The 23,481-nt window shown below is 40.5% G+C and overlaps 1 protein-coding gene across 13 annotated transcripts in view; it reads left to right on the forward strand.

The window, feature by feature from the left end:
* CADPS2 (calcium dependent secretion activator 2) overlaps positions 1-23,481 on the forward strand; it is a 585,913-nt gene that overhangs the window by 154,910 nt on the left and 407,522 nt on the right. For 9 of the 13 annotated variants that reach the window (XM_070369312.1, XM_070369316.1, XM_070369317.1 and 6 more), the window contains exon 3: positions 23,140-23,292. The exons of the other annotated variants lie outside the window; for them this stretch is intronic. In XM_070369312.1, the coding sequence (XP_070225413.1) occupies positions 23,140-23,292 (153 nt within the window). The remainder of the gene's footprint in view (positions 1-23,139; positions 23,293-23,481) is intronic. 13 annotated transcript variants of the gene reach the window in all.

Consider the following 23,481-nt stretch of genomic DNA (forward strand, 5'->3'; position numbering starts at 1 on the left):
GAATACTGGAGTGGGTTGCCATGCCCTCCTTGAGGGGATCTTCCCAACCCAGGGACTGAACCCGGTTTCCTGCACTGTAGGCAGATTCTTCACCACTGAGCCACCAGGGAAGCCCTACCAGCTTCATATTACCAGCAGTCAATTTCACATCATTCCTTTTCTTCTACCTACTTTCTTTCCCTGACATTATGCCCTGTCCTTTAATATCTATTTAAAAAATAAATACAGTTAACAGTTGATTTGTGAAAACTGAGTCTTTTAAGTCTCTCTTGCTTTGATTTTTGTAACTGCCTTTTTTAAATTAAAAAGTACCACCCAAGGGTCTTAGTTTTTTGTGTATGCCAAGATAGAGGAAGCAGGGCTGGTAAGGTTTGCATTTAAATATTTTGGTGTCAGCTTTTTGTTAGCACTTTACTTTGGGATGGAAAGATTTACTGTTCATATTCCAAGGGCTGTTTGACCTGTCGAAATTTCTTTTGAACTCTGGAAAAAAAAATACCATGAAAAAGGCTATTTTTTCAGAGTGAATTGATGATCGCTAAGTAAACCAGGATTGGCATTCTGTATCAGGAGGATATGAAGAAAGGTCATTGCGTTCACACATGAAATCCAGTAACCAGTAATGAGAAGTGAGGGTTTAAATTTTCGTGCAGCTCTGCAGATCACATTGTGTTTGTTATTTTTGATATTAGCCGTCTTGTTTCACATCACATTTCCTTAAATTCTAAGGATGGCATTTCAAATTAAGTATTTGAAAATGTCTGAGAGTCCTGTTTCTATTTAGGGTAGTTTGCTTTTTTTTGCTGCCTGTCTGTTTTGTAGACTTGCCTGCGTTCTTGACGCTGTCCATTTTGTGAAGACCTGATCTATAGATTGTAGAAATTTGTTGTTTGAGATAGCTAATGAAATCCTGTTGGAGCATTTTTTTTTCTTCTTGCTTCATGTATTTTCAGCAGAAATTGAGATTTTTTTCCCCAAGCCCATGGATTGAATTTTTGTGGCTCAGGACATGTTTTAGTCCTTTGTTAACTAAATCTTTTCTTCTGCATCTATGTTTTTATATAAGGGCATTGTGTCTTTACAGTGGATCATGGGTTAGTCGACCTAGTACAGATTTCAAGTTTGGCTGATGATATGGAAGTTAAATCCAAGCCAGGTCACCACAAAGGGCAGAAGCACGTCATTGTCTCATTCTGTAATCCTCAATCTTACTTCATTGTCTCATTCTATAATCCTCAAATCCAGTGGGCAGATGCTCAAGTGTGGGTCTCCATATAGCCAAGGTAGGGTTTAGCATATCTGTGGTGCATATTTCAGTGCTGTGCTACAAGCCTTTCTGACACCATGATTCAGGAAGTTTCGACATACCTGGCCCTTCATAGACTCTTGACTCTTTGAATAAATTCAGAGCACAGTGGTATCCTCCTTCAGGGAAAGTGCGAGGTTGGTGATTCCAGGATCTCTTCTGAGCAGTCACGCTTCAGCTTCCTGATGAGTAAGCTTTTTGGTCACAGATTACTTCTTATAAGATTTCTTTAATTAAAAGGGGAAATGCTCTTTAACTTTAAACGTCTTTAAGAAGTTGCTTAGTTTCATTTATTTTAAATTTTCTTGTAACCATATGCTATGCTAAGTCGCTTCAGTTGTGTCCGACTCTGTGCGACCCCATAGACGGCAGCCCACCAGGCTCCCCCGTCCCTGGGATTCTCCAGGCAAAAACACTGGAGTGGGTTGCCATTTCCTTCTCCAGTGCATGAAAGTGGAAAGTGAAAGTGAAGTCGCTCAGTCGTGTCAGACTCCTAGCGACCCCATGGACTGCAGCCTACCAGGCTCCTCCATCCATGGGATTTTCCAAGCAAGAGTACTGGAGTGGGGTGCCATTGCAAGGTTAAGTAAAATTTCTTTGAAGAACTGTATTTGGCAAATGATATTTTATATAGATTTTTTTTTGGTATCAAACGTTCTTTCTAATTTTAGAATTAAATTTTTCATTTGTTACTTTGAGCATTGTTCAGTTTATAAAAGTTTTTAGGGTAAATATTCTTATTTCCTTAACTTTATGACCCTGAAAGAATTATGAACTTTTTTGCTTATTTAAATGTCACTGTTAAGTATCTGGTGGCTCAGACAGTAAAGAATCTGCCTGCAATGCAGCAGAGATACAGGTTTGATCCCTGGGTCAGGAAGGTCGTCTGTAGAAGGAAATGGCTACCCTCTCCAGTATTCTTGCCTGGAGAACTCCTTGGACAGAAGAGCCTGGTGGGCTGCAGTCCATGAGGTTGCAAAGAGTTGGACACAGCTGAGCAACTAACACTTTACTTAGTCAAAGATATTTATTCTGCTTTTTTTTTTTCTGTTGAACTTCTGTCTTTAAAGATTTTTGTCTTATCTTTGGTTTCAGTGGCAAAAGCTTGAGAGGAACCATATGTACCCTTGTTAGTACAGTCCCAGTGGGTGCTGGATTCACCTTTTATATTTAAAGGTGTATATTTAAAGCTTTTCTCTCGCAAAGCCATAAAAATGTTTAGAGTCTTGAAAATAAACAGGTAAAATATGCAAAATTGTGATTATCTCAGATAGTCATTGATCGTCTGTTCCTTAGTACAGTTTTGGTTTAGCTTATGTAACACCTTCAGAATACTTGTTGAAAGATCTGTTTTCATGTGGTACCCCCCCATAAAACACGCTAAGACATAGTCCTGAATATTTACCATTTTACAGTTGAAACAACTCTTTTTTTTTTGGTCACTGGAGGAACTCCTAGAATGGAGAATCTTGTTTTCATAAAGAGGTGCCCCTCTTTTGCACCCAAATCCTGGTTTGAGATGGGAGTTTTAGTTAAAAGTGATTGAGCTAATGAGGTAAGAATTGGTGTCCTGGAGGAGGACAGCTGTTTCTTAAAAATGTAAGCTGTTCAGTAGGTGCCTACTATTTTTAGCTGAAAGTATAATGTCATATTTGTATGCATGTGTGCCATAAACTTTCAACCATCCCTTCTGCATGAGGTGCTGGTGGTACCCCCAGGTACGAGGGTTATCCCTCGCTCCTAAGGAAGATGATAGTCCCTTAAGGATTAAGGCACATTTCCAACATTCTAGCCATGGTGAGAGGAGGGACCAAGATGAGCTCTACAAGGGAACAGGGCTGGTTTCAGAGAGAAAGTGATGAGTTGCAGTATGCAGCTGATGTTCTTAACCTGGGTGGAATTCAGAAAATCTGTGAACTCCGATGGGCAAACAGGACAGCTTTAATTTTCACTAGCCTCTGACTGAAATTTAGCATTGTCTTAGAATTAGGAATATAGGCAGTAAACCAGAGTAGTTCTAGCAGTATCTGTTGGCTTTATCACCAATCAAAAGTGGTATATTTTGGTATCATGAATTTTATTGCAGCTGTCTTGAAATACTATTTATGTACATGAACTCCACTGAAACTGGTACTCTTAAATCCCTTATTACATCTTGCTGATGACTTCTGAAAAATGCACATAAATTGCTACAGCACAAATTTGTTTTTAAAAACATTTTTATAACTGTAGTAAAACTGCTTTCCTTCATACTCCTATGAATTATTTTTACGCTGTTAAAAGCGTTATTCTGAGAAGGTAGTCATAGACTTTACCAAAATGCTAAAAATTTCATTCTACAGAAATGGTTAGCTACCTCTGACTTAAAGGACCTGTGCAGGCTTCATCATAGAGGAGATGAGTTTAAACACAAGGGGGAAACAAGCGGAACAAAGTCGTTTCTATCTGTGTTGGAATTCCAACTCTAACACTTTTCATCTGTGAGACTCTGGAGCTGGATCTTGTTGTTGTTAGTCACTAAATTGTGTCCTACTCTGCGACCTCATGGATTGTAGGCTGCTAGGCTCCTCTCTCCATGGGATTCTCCAGGCAAGAATACTGGAGTGGGTTGCCATTTCCTTCTCCAGGGTATCTTCCTGACCCAGGGATTGAACCTGCATCTCCTGCATTGCAGGGAGATTCTTCACCACTGAGTGACCAGGGAACTTGATATTGCTACTCTTCATTTTCTTCATCTTTAGTATAGATGATAATGTACCTACTTCTCAGGATTGTTGATTAAAACAATTAATGAATTTAGGTTGCTAAGCACAATGCTTAATGTGAACTGCTATTATTATTATTTTGTGGCTTCTCTAATAGCCTTTAATCTCTACATGTTTTGATGAAGCAGTAAGTAATGATTTTTCTACTTTTGTGATGTATTTGTCACACTGGAATATATTTAATCCTCTATAAATTGCTGAGATTAAGATTTTAGCTTGACAACTTAGTTCTCTGTTCTAAAAGTTTCTGTCATATAGAGGAATTTAATTTCCTTCCTAGCTTACCTTTGTTTCTCATAAAATTACGTGCAGGTCTGATAGTGTAGCATGGACAGAAGGTATTAAGCTAGTGGCAATCACAAATGAATATGTAGGGGCATTCAAAGGGAAAGAGATTAAATATATTTACCTGTGTTCCAGACGTACTGGGAAGGGAGAAGGGAGACCAGCCTTCCTCTTTCTCCCTGTGCCTGGTAGCCTTTGTTTTTTGAAAACTGGCTCCTTTTCATACTTTGATGCACTCACACGTGATAGGCTAGATGTGAACCTGGCCTTTCTTCTTTGGATAGCCAGAGAAGGATGATGGTTCTAGCAAGTGAGAGAGCAGAGAAGAAGGGCTGTGTTAGGGGGCTTGCAACTTACTCCCCTCCATGCAGAGTTCCACACACCCATCAGGCTGGCGTCTTCTCTCCCCGACCCCCTTGTCCCTTCTCTTCCTTCTGCCTCCCTTTCTTCCTTTCCCTTTCCCTTCCTCTTCCTCCCCTGCTTTGCAGAACTCTCAGCACACAGACTGGCCCCTTGGGACGCCATGAAGTGGTGGGTTGTGGAGGTTTCTTCTGCACTTGAATCCCAACTTGCTCATGACTAGCAGGAGCACAAAGAGAGCTGAGAGTCTGCATAACATGGAGAGATTGATATTTTGATTTGTCCGTTTCATGGCTCTTTCAAATTTGTGTACATTTGTAATGGCATAAGGTAACTGTTCCTGAAAGGTTTATTATTGAAATAATATTGTCAAGTGATCATAACATAAATGTTGCAGGCTTGGAGAAAGCAGAAAGAGAGTCTACCACGACCTTAGGTTGTTTTCCTCTGATTGAGAAACAGGTTCATTTCATTCTCTATTCCCTGTTACACCAGACCAGCTGGCAGAGTTCTTTGTCCTTGCATTGTTTCTGAGAAGTCGTCCATGGTCACTGCATCAGCCTCTCTGCTCTGAAGTGTTTTCTCCATAAATGTTGTGTTGTGATGCTCAGATTATACATGTACGGTAAGTTCCTTGTGAACATTTAGACCTTTGTGTCTTAGTCCATTCAGGCTGCTTTAACAAATCATCAAATTGGGTGACTTATAAAAATCCAGATTTCTCATTTCTGGATTCTGGGAAGTCCAAGATCATGGTTCTAGTGTTTGCAGTGTGCTGTCTGGTGAGGACCTGTTTCCTGGCTCATAGACGGCACCTGCCCTTTGTGTCCTGGCATGGCTGCAGGGCTAGGGAGCTTCATGGAGGCTTTTTGATAAGACCTCTGATACTGTTCGTGAGGGCTCTACTCTCATGACTTAAACACTTCCAAATTCCCTACCTTCTAATACTCTCCCATTGTGGATGTTTGGGATGTCAACCTTTGTATCCTGGAAGTACCCAAATATATTACAGCACCTTGTTTCATTCAGCTTCCTCATATATACTTGACTGGTAAGTGATGGCGGGGGAAATGTGATTACCTGAATATACTATACACATCTTGCTTTTCATTATTCTGTGACTTTTTTTCAAAGGCTCCTGCCTTACTTCACTGTGTGTGACAATTTCTAGGTCCATCCACATCTCTACGAAAGGCACAATTTAGTTCCTTTTTATGGCTGAATAATATTCCATTGTATATACGTGCCCAGAGAAAACTAAATATTGTATATTAATGTGTATATAGAGAGAATCTAAAAAAATTACACAGATGAACCTGTTTGCAAAGTAGAAGTAGAGGCACAGACATAGAGAACAAATGTATGGACACACGGGGGAAGGGGGATGGAATTAATTGGGAGATTGGGATTGACATGTATACACTGCTACTATGTATGAAATAGATAACTAATGAGAACCTACTGTATAACACAGGGAGCTCTACTCACTGCTCTGTGGTGACCTAAATGGGAAGGAAAACAAAAAGAGGGGATACATGTATATGTATGGCTTCCCTGGTGGCTCAGTCGGTAAAGAATCTGCCTGCAGTGCAAGTGACCCAGGTTCTATTCCTGGATTGGGAAGGTCCTCTGGAGAAGGAAATGGCTACCCACGCCAGTATTCTTGCCTGGAGAACTCCACAGACAGGGCCCTGATGGGCTACAGTCCATGGGGTCTCAAAGAGCTGGGCACAAGTGAGCAACTAACACTAACTATGTCTATGTATAATTGATTCGCTTTGCTGTGCTACAGAAACTAGCACAACATTTTAAAGAAACTACACTACCACAGAAGTTAAAAGTAAATGTTCCTGCCATCTACTCTATCTGTCCTGTAAGACTGAGCCCGCTGGCTACATCCTCCAGGTAACTTGCCTAGTCCCCCTCCCTCCTCTCTCCACCTCTCCCTCATTCTACTTCCATCTTTCTCTCTCCTTCCACACCCCTTCCTTCCTCCTCCCTTTTCGCTTCCTTCTTTTCACCTTCCTCCCCTCTTTTCCTTCTCCCCTTACTCCCCCCTCACCATGATTTTTCCATGTCAAAAAATGTCTGCTGTTGCTACTGAGTTGCTTCAGTCGTGTCCGACTCTGTGCGACCCCATAGACAGCAGCCCACCAGGCTCCGCCATCCCTGGGATTCTAACTGTGTAGAAATGTAATGGAGGGTGTTAATAGGAAGTGCTTTGAGTAGTCAGATTAAAAGGTAATGGTAGGACTTCTCTACCAATGGTGGTGTAATAGATCAGAGTTATTGCTGAGATTTTTTATTATTATTATTTATTTTTATTGAAGTATAGTTGATATGTAATTGGGATTTGCTTTTAAATCAGCATTTAGCCATCTGAATATAATTGTTTTATGTGCAGGAGGGGAGACAAGGAAAAAGCTCTCAAGTTAGTAGTGTCTAAGTACCAATGTATAGCCAGACTTGTTAGGAATGCTATCAGTAAAACATAGCAGAATTAAAATTCTGTACCATTGAATGCCTACCAAAAAAAAAAAGGGTAATGGTTGAATTGCTTAATGACAGTCATATCAACTGCACATACAAAGTTTCTATTTAGCAGACACTAAATATTGTCTTTTTTTTTAAGTAAAAAATGTGAGTATACTGCTGTGGTGAGATTATGAAGTAGTATTTTAGTATTTTCTGCCCAGTAATTTTACTTCATGGGGAAAATGATTATGCCTTCTCCAGGGCATTCTTAAATTTAAGACCTCTTCAACTAAGAGATGGAAGGCTTGGAAAGATTGCGGTTTCCAAATGTTGTATAAGATTTTCTATAGTAGACAGTCATTTCCTCCCCAATCTTAAACACTTCATTATTACTATTAACTTTTGGGTATGAAAGTTATTACCTTTTCATTGCCAAGATAAATTTCTGGTGGGAAATCTGAGCAGTATTATCTGTAAAGTGTTTGTGTGTGTGTGTGTGTGTGTTTAGTTGCTTAGTCATGTCCAACTGTTTGCAACCCGATAGACTGTAGCCCACCAGGCCCCTCCATCCATGGGATTCTCTAGGCAAGAACACTGGAGTGTATTCCCATTCCGTGTTTGTAGCTAATATTTATTGGGAGAAAAAGGTTCTGTTTTTTAAATGTTAATATGACTTATTTTTGTAAAATTTTATGTGGTCTTACCCATTTAATATTTTGTTTATTCAAAATTTAATCTTGTTGGTGAGAACTATTTATGGGCTGTTTTTATGCCTTGGTACCTTCAATTTACACATTTTTGAAGTTGCCAGACTATTCAGGCATTGCTACTAGATATCCGTCATTCTCTCTTGCTTGGAGGGACAAAACTGAGTAAAGGAAAAAGTGTTTAATTGGGTTCTGACAAGCCTGTTTGGAAAATTGATGCAAAATGGTAAAAAGTGATAGGTTATGCCAAATATGGACTTCCCAGGTGGCACAGTGGTACAGAACCCGCCTGCCAATGCAGAAGATGTGAGTTCAGTCCCTGGGTCAGGAAGATCGCCTGGGATAGGAAATGGCAATGCACTCCAGTATTCTTGCCTGGAAAATTCCATGGACAGAGGAGCCTGGTGGGCTACAGTCCATGGGGTCACAGAGTCGGACACGACTGAGCACTCATGCACGATGTAATGCCAGATATAAGAATAAGGTTGGGATCAGTCATATTCTGAATTCAAAAGTGTGACTGTATAGAGTAGATAATATTGGGAAAGATTATTTGTACTATGTAATGGGTCTTTGTTTTGCCAGTTAGCTACCAAGTTTCCTTAAGTGGCAAATTTTGTTGATTTTTGAAGGTCAGGTCCAATACATATGTTACAGAGATTGTCAGTATTTGAACCATTATTTTCTGTTGTGGTCTGGTGAAGGCACGGGCAAATTCCAAGTAAAGACTGAACTCCATTTGACTTCCTTTGGGCACTAAATGATTATAAATAGACTCACACTATTACAGGTCAGGTTTTTGACCTCAAATGAGTTTGCTGCAAACTTCTGGGAAGAAAACAATTCTTAGGGTGTCTCATGTTGAATTGTGTGTAAAAGTCTATGGCCCTTTGTAAAATCTAGGGGAGCCCAATCATATGTTTTTGTTGAAGTTTGTATTAGGACCAGGGCAGACTTTAAGCTTCAACAGTAACTTACTAAGAGCAGAACGTGTGGGACTTTTATTTTAGAACTTTGTATCATGGTTGGTTTTTACAGTCATACAGCTTGCTTGCTTTCTCTCACAGATTGTGTTCATTTTTAAGCCTTAGATGCTGGAGAATTTTGACCACAGCAGATGATTATAGCTGGTTTTGTCCTTGGGAAAGCAACTCTTTTTTTAGATGCAGGACCAACACTGGACTCCAGATCTTGAAAGGAGCATGAACTCTTTGAATTGCAGGTGGGCCGTGCAGTTAGCCTTGGTGCACAGGCAAGCAAGGACACTGGCATTTTTCTTGGAATAGGTGTGTGGAAAAGACCTGATGCTGGATAAGATTGAGAGCAGGAGGAGAAGGGAATGACAGAGGATGAGGTAGTTAGATGGCATCACCAACTCAAGGTGATGAGTTTGAACAACTCAAGGTTTGTTCAAAAGCATGAGTTTGAACAAACTCCAGGAGATAGTGAAGGGCAGGGAGGCCTGCTGTGCTGCAGTCCATGGATTCTCAAAGAGTTGGACACAGCTTAGCAACTGAACAACAAGGTGTGTGGAAGAGAATCCTTTCATATCTTCTAGATGTCAGCAGGACAATATTTGCTGCTTTGAAATTTCAGGGAACAGAAATCTTCTGTGACTTATTGAGGAGACAAACTTGATTCATGGGGCTTGTCCAGAAGTTCAAATCGCCCCCCACCAGTTTGGCTCAGGAGAGAGAAACCTCCAGCAGGAAGAGTTATGAGGACTGACCAGTCCTAAGTAGCAGTCGGGGGCAGTCCAGTAACATCCTCACTTAAGAGTGGTGTCCAGTCACTAGAGAGAACTCCTGGCTATTCAGCACTGGAGAGATGAAAGGTTAAGAGGTTTGGTATGTGATGGAAGAGAACAAGGACCTCAGATAGAACATAGTAACAGGGGCAGTCACCCTTGTGAGGAAGGAGGTGCAGTCTCATGCCATTTCAGAGAGGATGTGTATAGGTCGGTTCGCCCACCACCCGGCTTGGTAAATTCATAGTGCCAAAATTAGCCTCTGGATGGGGGTGTTTAGGCTCATAGATCATAAATTCAGAACAGTCCTGTGAACGGACTAGCATCTTGGCGAAGCCAAAAGCAAGGCGGTTGGTTTACCTTTTTAAACTTACACTCTTCAGTCTTTGCTATAGTGTTTGCTGAATAGACCACTGTCTGAGATAACTATTGCTGTCTCAGCCTGAGTGTTCACCAACTTATGAGAAGTGAAAAGACATAAAGATAAAATAGAAATTTTTAGAAAGTAAAGAAACAATTACTTCAAGAATCAGTTATATGAGAAGACTTACTGAGACAAATGCTACCAAGATCAATGGGAAAAAATGTACAAATAAACACAATTAGGAATATAAAATGAAAATTAACTACAGATAGAATAATTTAAAAATTGTAAAATTACTTTCAATAATGCTATGCTGTAGATTAGGAAACTTAAACAATTGACCCAAGAAGAAATAAGAAACCTGAACTGTTATCCATTAAGATAGTGAAGTGATAATCCAGTCTGTACTACTCAAAGAGACTAAGCTCAAATAGTTTTACCAAATCTTCAAGGAAAGTTAATTTCTAAGAGTTGTCTCAGAAGTTAGGAAGAGAAAGCTTGTTTGAAGCTAGTATATCTTTGCAAATAACCAAATTTGGAAAATGTAATAATAAAAAACTAAAGACCAGTCTCATTTTATGTGGGTACATGTGTGTGTGAGTTGCTTAGTCATGCCTGACTCTCTGCGATCCCAAGGACTGTAGCCTGCCAGGCTTCTCTGTCCATGGAATTCTCCAGGCAAGAATACTGGAGTGGGTTGCCATTCCCTTCTCCAGGGGATCTTCCCAACCCATGGATCAGACCCAAGTTTCCTGCATTGTAGGCAGATACTTTACTGTCTGAGTCACAGAAAAGCCTATGGCTGCATGAATCCTTAATAAAATATTAAATTTTAGTGATATACATCAGGATGAAGTATGTTTTATCCTATGAGTGTGTGAATGATTCAGTATTAGAAAAACTTAAAATCACCAATTAGATTAAGAGGTAAAAGAGAAAAATTATATCATTTTATTAATGTGACAAAAATGGCCTCCCTATTCCTTGGGAAACACCAATGTTGAAATCAGGCCAATTAATAACCCTGCGCTTCCCTGATAGCTCAGCTGGTAAAGAATCCTCCTGCAATGTGGGACACCTGGGTTCAATCCCTGGTTTGGGAAGATCCCCTGGAGAAGGGAAAGGCTACTCCAGTATCCTGACCTGGATAATTCCATGGACTGACTGTACAGTCCATGGTGTCACAGAGTCAGGCACGACTGAGTGACTTTCTCTTCACTTCACAGTAGTCTCTGAGTATTCAAGTGAAAGGAAGAGTTACCCATTGCTCACTTTAAATCAAAACAAGGTGTGATTAAGCTTAATGAAGAAGGCATATTGAAAACAAGGATAGGCCAAAAGCTGGACTCTTGAACCAAACAGTTGGCTAAGTTGTGAATTCAAATAAAAAGTTCTTGAAGGATATCAAAAATGCTACTCCATTGTATCACTCATTCTTGTGAAGGATTAGAAAGCAAAACAGCCTTGCTGACAGGAGAAAGTGTAAAGGGTCTGGACAGACGATCAAACTACCCACAACATCCCCTTAAGCCAAAACCTAATCTAGAAATAGGTGCTAACTCTCTCTCTTTAATGCAATGAGGGCTAGGAGAGCCCTTTTGAACTGTGGTGTTGGAGAAGACTCTTGAGAGTCCCTTGGACTGCAAGGAGATCCAACCAGTCCGTTCTGAAGATCAGCCCTGGGATTTCTTTGGAGGGAATGATACTGAAGCTGAAAGTCCAGTACTTTGGCCACCTCATGTGAAGAGTTGACTCATTGGAAAAGGCTCTGATGCTGGGAGGGATTGGGGGCAGGAGGAGAAGGGGACGACAGAGGATGAGATGGCTGGATGGCATCACTGACTCGATGGACGTGAGTCTGAGTGAACTCCGGGAGTTGGTGATGGACAGGGAGGCCTGGCATGCTGTGATTCATGGGGTCGCAAAGAGTCAGACACGACTGAGCGACTGAACTGAACTGAGGAGAGGTAAGGAAGTTACAGAAGAAAAGGTTGAAGCTAGCAGAGATTGGTTCATGAGGATAAAGGAAAGAAGCCATCTCCCCAACACTGCCCGGTGAAAGCAGCAAGTGCTGATGTAGAAGCTACGGCAGATCCATTCATTATCCTAGTTAGAGACCAAAAGTCTCTCTGAGACAATGTGGCTGCACTAAACAACAAATTTTCAACATAGTACAACAGCCTTATATCAGATAGGACTTTCATAGCTAGAGAGGAGAAGTCAATGCCTGGATTCAGAGAACTGGCTGGATCTCTTGTTAGGACTAATGCAGCTGGTGACTTTCAGTTGAAGCTCATGTTCATTTACCATTCTGAAAATCCCTGGTCCTTAAGAATTATGCTAAATCTACTTTACTTGTGCTCCATAAATGGAATGACAAAGCCTCAATGACAGCACATGCGTTTACAACATGGTTTACTGAATATTTTAAGCCTAATGTTGAGACCTACTGCTCAGAAAATTCCTTCCAAGATGCTAACTGCTCACTGATAGTGCACCTGATCACCCAGGAGCTTTAAGGATATACTACCAAATATTTTCACGCTTGCTAACACAACATCCATTCTTCAGTCCATGGATAAGAGAGATGGAGAAAAATCAAGTTAAAAACTTAACATCATCTAGCAACAACTCAAAAGTTGTAGAGAAGAAAGGAATGGTGAATTCCATCTCCTCTTTATATACTTACAGGTTAAGAGGTTGTCACATGCATTTTTTGATAGACTGTATGACTTTTCCTCTTGAGTTATATGAAATCAGTCATATAGTTTTCCTGCCTGTATAACCTGTTAGTATAATCTGTATCAAATGGAAAAAATCATGCCAGGAGAGCTAATCAAATTCTTGTTTTGATCTTGTTTTTATGGGAGGTTTGTGGATGTGAAGGAACAAAAGCTATTTTTCTGAAGTTGGCATATACATTAAGATGATGATAATCACAATCCAGCTATATTTGCATGTATCCTTTATGAGTCATGAAATACTTTCCATAATGGGCAATCACTTATTAGTTGTTTAGCTGGAGATATTAACAGGCACAAAAATAGATCAGTAGTTATATATGTTATATATGGAAAAAATGATACTGAATGTTTTACGTCAATAGAGACTTCATTAGAATTAAAGGATTGTGAAAATCCCTTAAAGACCCTATCATCATTCTTATCTCATAAAATAAGTGAATTAAGACTATAATGTAAAGATGGTGATAGTGGTGGTAACACATATCGAACTGTATATTGAACTGAGCAGTGTTCTAAATGCTTTAGATACTGTACATTTTTTTCATTTAATCCTCATAAGAGTTCTGAAGGGTGGGTTCTGCTTCTTTCCCTATTTGACAAGTAAAGAAGCCAGGGCATATAGTTTCAAGTAATCTGTTCAAGGCTGCAGAACTAGTATAAGCACAGGATTCAAACCCGGGAAGCTTGGCTTCAGAATTAACTAAACCTGTGTAATTAACTAAACCTGAAGCTTCCCGCATAGCTCAGTCAGTAAAGAATCTGCCTGCAATGCAGGAGACCTGGGTTTGATTCCTGGGTCGGGAAGATCCCCTAGAGAAGGAAATGGCAACCCACTCAGTTTTCTTGCCTGGAGAATCCCATGGACTGAGGAGCCTGGCAGGCTACAGTCCATGGGGTCACAAGAGTCAGACACAACTTAGTAACTAAACCACCACATGTGAAATGTAACAATTCCTATTCGTGTTAAAACTAATGAGAACTATCTAATACTATGAAATGTGATATGAACCAAAGACTTGTTTTTAAATATAAAAATGTCACAGCTTCATGAGCTTCATGAACCCGAGTCAAAGAAGCTTTGTGATCAGATGTGCCATTTGGGCTGCTTTATCATCAACTGCATGAAACACACTAGGGAATGTGGTACGTTAGCGTAGGGTATCTGGGCTGTGTGTGAATACACTGCTCCATCTGTGGGCAGGATTTTCCTATCATACCTCTCTGCCACTTAGTTTACATTACTTATTTGTCACATCAGAGTTCTTGAGTGAGGTTCAACCTTGACTTCATCTTTGAATTCCTGGATACACAGAAACAATTGATTCATGAATATATTAAAAGAAAAAAAGTTGTTTTTTTCCCTCCACGCAGTGCAGCATGTGGGATCTGGGTACCCTAACATCCTCCAGTGGAAGTGCTGAGTCCTAACCACTGGACCACCAGGAAATTCCCAAAATTGGTTTTTTTTGATCACTGCTCTAGTACCCAGAACTGTGCACATAAGTCAGTTCTTGATAAATATTTGCATGAATGAATGAAAGAATAATGTAGATATTGAGTAGATGGTTCTTGGATTGTCCTCCTGGAGCATATGTGAAGAACAGGCAGTGCCAAGCTTTTATGCCAGAGAATCACTTTTACTATGAAAAATCAGATCAGTAATTGATTTTATACAAATCAGTGTGCTAGGCTCTGAAGGAAGACAAACAAATATAATAAAATCCTACCCTCAAAGAACTTAGAATTGAGAATCAAAAAGCCTTTATTAGAGGTAAGAGTTAATTAATGTTTTCAACACCTGCATAAAAATATACCCATACAGTATATAATTTCCTAAGAAAGGATGTAGAAAATGAAGAAAATACTATTTATTTCTTTAAAATGTAGCTAGCACTTATTTTTACTTTAAAAGGTACATATATTGTATATCCTGGTAACCATAAATGCAAAACTTTTTAATGATAAAAAGCCAGAGACAGTTCAGAGTAGAAAGAATATAATTTGTATTGGGTTAGGTGGTTTCTCGGAGAAGGCAATGGCACCCCACTCCAGTACTTTGCCTGGAAAATCCCATGGATGGAGGAGCCTGGTAGGCTGCTAAGAGTCAGACACGACTGAGCGACTTCACTTTCACTTTTCACTTTCATGCATTGGAGAAGGAAATGGCAACCCACTCCAGTGTTCTTGCCTGGAGAATCCCAGGGACAGGGGAGCCTGGTGGCTGCCATCTGTGGGGTCACACAGAGTCGGACACGACTGAAGTGACTTAGCAGCAGTAGCAGGTGGTTTCTGGGTTTGCAGGATCTGAGTGTGTCTTGAGCTGGGAAGAGAATGTCTATGGGTTGTTGAGATAGATAGTTGCACTTAGAAACTTTTTGCTTTAACTGTTACTACTGATATGATAATAGGGCCTTCTTTGAAGTACCAAAATGAACAAAATCTGGTACTTTTCTTTGGATAATATCTATTTAGCTTACGACCTGATGCATATTTATATAAGTATATATGTGTGGGTGTATATATCTTGATATACAAAAGATAATTAAAGGAGCATTTAAAAATTTGTAGGGTCAAGTTGGTTATATATTAGAAATAGTTGTTACTTTATGGCTGTATATTACTCCCTTTTTGTATCATTTTTTCAGATTCAGAGATGTGGATGGAATTTATTCTTGACTTTTGAAGAGAGAATGTGAGACAGATGGCCTCTGATCCTGCGATATTAAATAAGCCTTTTTCTGGACAACTGTTGTCAAAGTAATTCCTAGTGGAGGGAAGACATGTCAAATCATTGCCTGTTCTATTTTTTTTTTTTAATGGATGACTGTATAATACAGAGGTTGCCAAAAGCTGCTGATAAGTCTTAATATTTTGAAGAATAAGTGCTTGAAAAATCAAACATTTGTTGGGTACCTTGAGCAAATTGCACTGTGTTGGTGTTGGGACAAGGTGGGGAAACAGAGTTTAGAGAAATAAGAGGACACTGCCCCTCTCGAGACATTCTACATCCAAAGAATAGCCAACATAAAGCATCCAACTACACTATGTAACATGTAGCAAAATTAAATGAATGTCAAGTAGGTGCGGAAAGAATATGCTTAGTCTCTCAGTCATGTCCGACTCTTTGTGACCCCACAGACTGTAGCCCACCAGGTTCCTCTGTCCATGGGGACTCTCCAGGCAAGAATACTGGAGTGGGTCGCCATGCCCTCCTCCAGGAGATTTTCCTAACCCAGGCATTGAACCCAGGTCTACATTGCAGGTGGATGCTTTACTGTCTGAGCCACCAGGGAAGCCCAAGAATAGTGGAGTGGGTAGCTTATCCCTTCTCTAGGGGAACTTCCAGACCCAGGAATTGAACCGGGGTCTTCTGCATTGCAGGAGGATTCTTTACCAGCTGAGCTACCTGGGAAACCCACAGAAAGAATAGGAGCAGGATATTTCAACTGGAGTGACTGCAAAAAAGATGGGGATCATTGGTTTTGTTTTAATATTGATTCATTCATTCATTTTGGCTGTGTTGGGTCTTAGTTGCAGCATATGGGTTCTTCATTGTGGCATGTGGGATCTTTCATTACAGTGCAAGGACACCCTAGTTCTGACATGCAGACTTTAGAGCACTGGCTTAGTAGTTGAAGCTCATGGGCTTAGTTGCTCCGAAGCTCGTGGGATCTTAGTTCCCTGACCAGGGATCGAACCTATGTTCCCTGCATTTCAAGGAGGATTCTTAACCTTTGGACCACCAGAGAAGTCCCTGGGGTCAGTCTTGAAGGATGACAAAATGTTCCTAGGTAGAAAACAGGAAAGAGCCTTCATCAAATGGGGAATGGGGAGAGGACCCTTTTATTGAACTCCCACCATGCTAGCAGTGTGCTTGGTGAATTACAAAGAGATGTGAAATGGATCATCTGATATTCAGCATGGCCAGGAAGGCAGGTATTACTCCCCCATCTTACACATGAGACAGCCAAGTCTCAGGGTGACTTCGCTTACACAGCTAGCACATGGCAAAGACAGGGTTTCATGGAGGATCTGTTTCACGTAGCCTTGCGCTTTAGTACCATTTCTGCTAGTGTGATGACTCTATTGCTGTTTTTATCCTTCTCTGCTGCCTCCCAGGAGGGATTAAATTCCCTAATAAATAAGTAAGGGTTTGTGACCTGTGAATTGGAAAAACTTAAGGGATCTAAGGGGGAAAATCCTCTTAAACACCACTGCCTTGCTATTTCTGACTGCTGAGAGCTCACTCTGAGTTAACCGCACTCCGGGGAACTGGTCTTAGAAAGACAAAGCTTATACAGGCCTTTGATGACCGATAGGGGCCTAAGAAGGTCTCCAGTCTTCTTCATGGTTTTAGGGCAACTTTGAAACAACAGAGCTCCAAAAGCAGGCTCCTCATCCTCAGTGATTCTTAACTATAGGAGCAAAATCGTCCGTTAATAGAACAGGGAAAGTTCTTGTGGTTATTCTAAAGATTCTGTACCCACCCCCTACCCTGCTTTGAGTATATTGCCTCTTCTCCACCCCTTTGAACAAAAATTGAGTCTAAATGATTGAGTTAATATTAATGTATTTTTTCCCCTAGACTCAGAGAAAGATAACAATACCACCAATTACTGTCCTTAATCTTGTTCTTAAGGATGTTCAGCTCCTTTTTCTGCCCTCTTAATGCACAGGCTGTGGTGTGAGGCTTTTCCCCCAATTACTTTCCAAACTACTAGTAATGTGTTTCTCTTTGTTGATGGTCATTCTGTCCTCTAACTTAGTAGATTGACTGAGAAAGAAAAGTTGTTCTCAATTTGGTGTTCAAATGTTTTAATTCAGAATGTGGAAGAAAGTATAATTTATGTAGGTTGATTTCTGCCTGTTAAAGTATAAATGAATTTAGTTATATTACAAATGCTCATTTATCTTAGCATTCAGATATGGCTATAAGAAATTCTGTTTTATGAGTGTTCAATCTGTAGAAGAATTAAAGGTTAACCACATTATGCATATTTAACTATTCTGTTGCTTGAACTAAATGATCACCCTTAGGAAGATAAAATTAACTGGATCAGCCTTATTGTGTGAGTAATATTACAGGTTAGAATCTAGAAGATAAGACATTGGCAATTTAATTAACCTTCATTGAGAACCTATGATATGCCAGAAGCTGAGTATTGAAAAAAATGAGAGTAAGATTTAGTCCCATACCATGAGATTAATAGAGAAGAGCATTTTGTAGAGGGAACTATATCAGTTGCTATCTAAAAGCTCAATGTAAGGGTAGTGATTTTTTTCATTTTTAATTGGAGAATTACTGCTTTACAATTTTGGTTTCTGCCATACAACAGTGTGAATCAGTATACATGTATCCCCTCCTTGAACCTCTGTCCCCTCCCTACCATCTCCTCATCACAGAGCGCCAGGTGGAGCTCCCTGTGTTATATGGCAGCTTCCCACTAGCTGTCTGTTTCACACATGGTCGTTTTTCCGTCAGTGCTGCGCTCTGAATTCATCCCACCCTCTCCTCCCGGTGTGTCCACAACTCTGTTCTCTATGTCTGCATCTCTGTTCAAGGGCAGTGTTTTTTTATAAACTACTTTTTAAAAGGTCAGTATCTGTCACTGCTCAGGAGTCTAGATGGGCTCAGCAATTGGTCTCAGCTGGATTCAGTCGCATTTGTGCCATCACCTCAGCATTAGGAAGACATCTCTGCTCATCATGGGTGTTCGCACGTATTTGTCCATCTGTGGGTTGACCTAGGTCCATCTGTGGGTTGACCTAGGTCCCCTCAGCTGATACACTTGTGCCCTCCTCTATCAGGCTAGCCTTCTGTGCTAGAGGATAGCAGGGTTTCAAGAGGGAAGGGAGGGAGCGCAAAGCGTTTGAGGCTTAGACTTGGAACTGGTGCATCATCACATCCTTGCCAGTCTTTTCACCAATTTGAGTCACCAATCTATCCAGCTTCAAGAGGTGTAGAAATAAATTCCACCTCCTGATGAAGGACCTGGCAAGTCACATTGCAAAGGCATCATCAGGAGGGAAGTACTTAGGCCCATTTTGTAATTAGTGTTCCTACTGTAGGTACAGTTTCATAAAAGGAACAAAAAGTCTGTCTAAGGTCTCCATAAAATGAGTGCTGCAGTAGGAGCCCAGGAAGCTGTAAGCCCTGTGAGTTGAAGAAGCATACATTTCAGGCTGATAATAGTGGAAAATGAGGTTGAATTGAAGGAGAGAGGACCAGGCTGGAGAAGTGTCTGTTGAAGTTTCTAGAAGCTTGGATGTTATCCTTTGGATAGACGGAACCATCTAAGGTTTTAGACAAATAGGAATGCCATCGTGAACGTCATTACTTTTTTTGATAGGTTGCTCTGGCAACAGGATGAATTCAAGGTGAGCAAAATATTGCTGGAGATTAGATGCTGTTGCCAAATTCTAGACTGTGGAATGACGACGATGAAGCCAGTGAAAAGTACTCACTCACATGTGGTAAAGCTGACCACGTTGCTCATTCTTTCAAACAAACTCCTTTGACGCAGGTGCTGTGTTAGGTGTTTGAGAAACGCTAGTGAGAATCCCCTTTAATGTTATAAAGGCTTCTTGGAGCTATGGGCTCCTGGAAGCTCTTAGACAAGTTATACCTTTCTCATGCATCTCACTGTTAGGAGTGCAGATAATTGAGAAGAATAGTGATCCCGGCTTACATAGTGAAGAAGTGATGGCTAGTGAGATGGTAATTTAAAATGTCTGTTTTGGCTGTTCTTTCTTATATATTTAGTTACCAGAGCTTTTAGTGATATTGAAAATTATTATATTGTTTAATATAAAGAATACTGAATGAGGTGGTTCTGTTGTTCAGTCACCAAGTTGTGTTTGATTTTTGTGACTCCATGGACTGCAGCACGCCAGGCTTCTCTGTCCCTCACCATCTCCTGGAGTTTGCCCAAGTTTCCAGTGAATGAGGAGTAGGAGTAAATTTTGTAACTTTCACGCATCTGTATCTGCCCCCTAGTATAGTGTGTGACTGTCAATGTAATTCAAAAGCTCATATATTAGTTTTTAAATTTACCGTATTCCATTTTAGCATATTCAGAGCTCTTTCCTGGGTTCAGAAATAAGTGGAAAATGTATTTGTATGTGAAAAAAATTTTGTTGCATGTGTCTGAGAGAATATGTGGCAGTAGTGATTAATTTATGGGAGAAATTTTGAAAAAAATGTAAGGATTTACCAATTTGCAATCAAATGTAATAACATCTTAAAATAATTTACTGTTAGAATTCTTTAGAAATAAAGATACCTCTTTCAGAAAGTATTTATCATTAGCCTTACTCACTTTTTCTTGTTCTTAGTCTACTTAGAATCAGTATTCTGTTCCTGCTAAATCCCATTATGATGCATTTAATTACTCACAGAAACCCTGCTGCTGCTGCTGCTGCTGCTAAGTCGCTTCATTCGTGTCCGACTCTGTGCGACCCCATAGATGGCAGCCCACCAGGCTCTCCCATCCCTGGGATTCTCCAGGCAAGAACCCTGGAGTGGGTTGCCATTTCCTTCTCCAATGCATGAAAGTGAAAAGTAAAAGTGAAGTTGCTCAGTCGTGTCCGACTCTTAGCGACCCCATGGACTGCAGCCCACCAGGCTCCTCAGTCCCTGGGATTCTCCAGGCAAGAGTACTGGAGTGGGGTACCATTGCCTTCTTCGACAGAAACCCTATCCAGTTGTTATTCTTAAGATTAAAATCAAATCCAGTGTGGTTTGTGGATTCCTAGAGATCTCTGATAATACTTGGATAAAGCAACTTGTGAGGTAGTTTATTGAAGCTTTTTCAGTATCCTCTGCATTTAGAGATACATCCACACAGTATTGTCCAGATAGTATTTAGCTATTTTTCTTATCAAAGTCGAGATTTCTGGATGTTTGAGCATTCTTGACAGGTTGATGAATAGTGGAGGGATAGAGATCAGGTGATTTCTCTCCATCAGGTTAATGAAAATTATAACCTTCTTGAACTTATTTGGAACCTAGAAATTAGGACATGTACATGCATGTACCTAATTGGTGTATAACTCTCTTCTTCCACCTAGATGATGACCCTCTGAGAACAATGGTGCTGTGTCCCTGGTGACATGGGCTCTGGCTCACATCAGTACCTTGTGTATAGTGAATAATACATTTATCATGGTTAGTGGTTATATAGGTATAATTCCGCTGGGTAAATCTTGGGAACTTTGTTTAGGTACTCACCTTCCAGTTGGTACCCGTTCCCTTTGGTGGCAGGACACTGACTGACATTATGTTCCTTCCTGCCATGTGCTCAATCAGGGAAGGGATTTTCCATAGCAGGATAAATCATGGTTAACCTGAGCCAAACATGATAATTCTACCCTGGTTACCAGTGGGTCCATTCAGTGTGGGTTTGCTAAAGCACTGCTACCGAAGGAGACGTTGAAGGAAGTTTAGTTAGGTTTCTGGAAAATAAAATTGCCTTGCTCTTCTATGGAGAGATGTGAGAACAGTCTCTTTGTGCCTCTGAATGTGATCTGTCATTCTTCCCATTGAAACCTGGAACAACAATAGCTAGCCTGGGGGATAATGAAATGAGCCTGTAGATGAGAAAAATCAACTTACTATACTTAGACGTAGGGTGGCAACATGGAAGGGCAGCCAAGGATATTTGGAGCATGGAATGAGCCAACCTTTGTATATTTCAGCCTCCTTTGGTTGAACTTTGCAGGCAGGCTAATGAAAGCCTCTTTAATTCTTGGATGTTAAAAAGATAGAAAGGTTAGATATTGAATAAATGGTCTAATAGTCAGAAATTAACATTACTCATCTGTTTTCCTCTCCTCCCCCCAGCCCCACTGCCCAACTTCCCTTCTGTCGTGTTCAGACATCCTGGCCCCAGGATAGAAGACCCCTGGACCTGGTCCTGATAAAATGGATGCAGTTTTGTATCAGGCTTCATAGGATTATAGGCATTTGTGCAAGTGTCTGCTGTTTTAATCTCAAAGAGATCAGGAAACGGAGACAGGTTGGGGACTCCTCCTTATTGGATGTATTGCCAATTATAAACTTCATGATAAGAGCTCGGACCTAATTTCTCAGGGACAGGTGAATTTGGGGATGAGTCCTCCCTCCCAAGGCTGTTATTGACATTTTGGGTCAGGTAATTACTTCCTGCTCAGGGCTGTTTTGTGGATTGTAGAATATCCAGCAGTATCCCCGTCCTCTACGCACTGGATGCAGTAGTACTCTCACACTGTGACAATCGAGAGTGTCTCCAGAAACAGCCAACTATTTCTTGGGAGACAAAATTATCCCCCACTTGAGAACTGCTATGTTGGGGGTAAAAAATTGTTTCTTACCAGTGCGTTTGTCCTAAGAGAGGGGGGACGTTCTGGCTGCCATTGCCTAAGCAGTTCATCGTACAATGAGAAAGAGACAATGAATTATTAATACTAAGTTTTTCAAATTGGTCTTTTCAACCATATGATGAGCCTTTAGATTTGAGATGTCTTGAGCTAAAATATAGCTACCGCTTAAATTCCTTCAGCTTTCAAGATCAGCAACTGATCTTTAGCAAGCTAAATTGTATTGTTTTTAAAATCCTGTCTTCAGTTGTTAAATAATTGCATGTCTAACAAACAGCCTCTGATATGATGATAACTGTCTTCTTGATAAGGCTTTATTTTGTCAGTGTTAATAAATGTCAGTTTACATTCCCAGAAGCAACATTCCCCAGAAGCAGCAGCATGTTGAATCTTTAGGCCTGGGATGAGCATTTAATGTTGCAAGACAGAGGGAATGATTTGTTTCTGCTTCCCACGGACTGACTGGCATATTGGGTAGCATAAAACCATACCTGAGAACTGATGACTGGCCAGAAACATGCAGTCATATATGAATGATTTCTATTTTGCCTCTCAGATGGGAAAACAATGAGCAAAAAGTGTTTAGGCAGCTTTCAGTCTCTCTAGAACTAGGAAAGAAACTCAGGTATTTAAAAAGTTATCTGTTTTTTGCTTTAGAGTTTATTCATATTAGCATATGTCATGAGTCATGGCTGCCTAGCTTTTTGGCCAATAGGATTTCAGTATGCAGTGCATTCATATAAACTCTCGGATTGGCTTAACTGGTTCTGATGTCACAATTTCCCCCATTAGGAAGTCACAGTTTTCTTGAAATCACATTGTGCTAATAACAAATCCTGTTATTCTGTTTCATTATGAGAAAGATAATCTACCAAAAATAAAAATGCTGGAAGGAGCAAGATATCTTTGATCCATGCAGACCTTTTCCATTCCTGTGCTTTAATTATCTCCTACCAACCCTTGAAGCTAACTTCCTAACTTTCTTCCACAACGAATGCTGTTGTATTTTTCACATTTGTCTGTTAATAGGCAAATGAAGGAATGAGCCTACTTAGAATTACTTCTTCAGCTCACAGTTCTGCTTCATCTCGACTGTGGAGACTCGGCATCTTTCTACTACTAAGCCTTCCTGACTCAAAAGGAAAAGCCATTTGGACAGCCCACCTGAATATAACATTTCAGGTAGGAAGTCGCCTCATATCAGAATTGGGAGAGAGTGGAGTGTTCGGGAATCATTCTCCTCTGGAAAGGGTGTCTGGTGTGGTGGTACTCCCCGAAGGATGGAATCAGAATGCTTGTAACCCTATGACGAACTTTAGCAGGCCTGGGCAAACAGACCCTTGGCTGGCCCTCATTGAACGGGGTGGCTGT

Source organism: Bos mutus, chromosome 4 (assembly GCF_027580195.1).
Source record: "Bos mutus isolate GX-2022 chromosome 4, NWIPB_WYAK_1.1, whole genome shotgun sequence".
NCBI lineage: Eukaryota > Metazoa > Chordata > Mammalia > Artiodactyla > Bovidae > Bos > Bos mutus.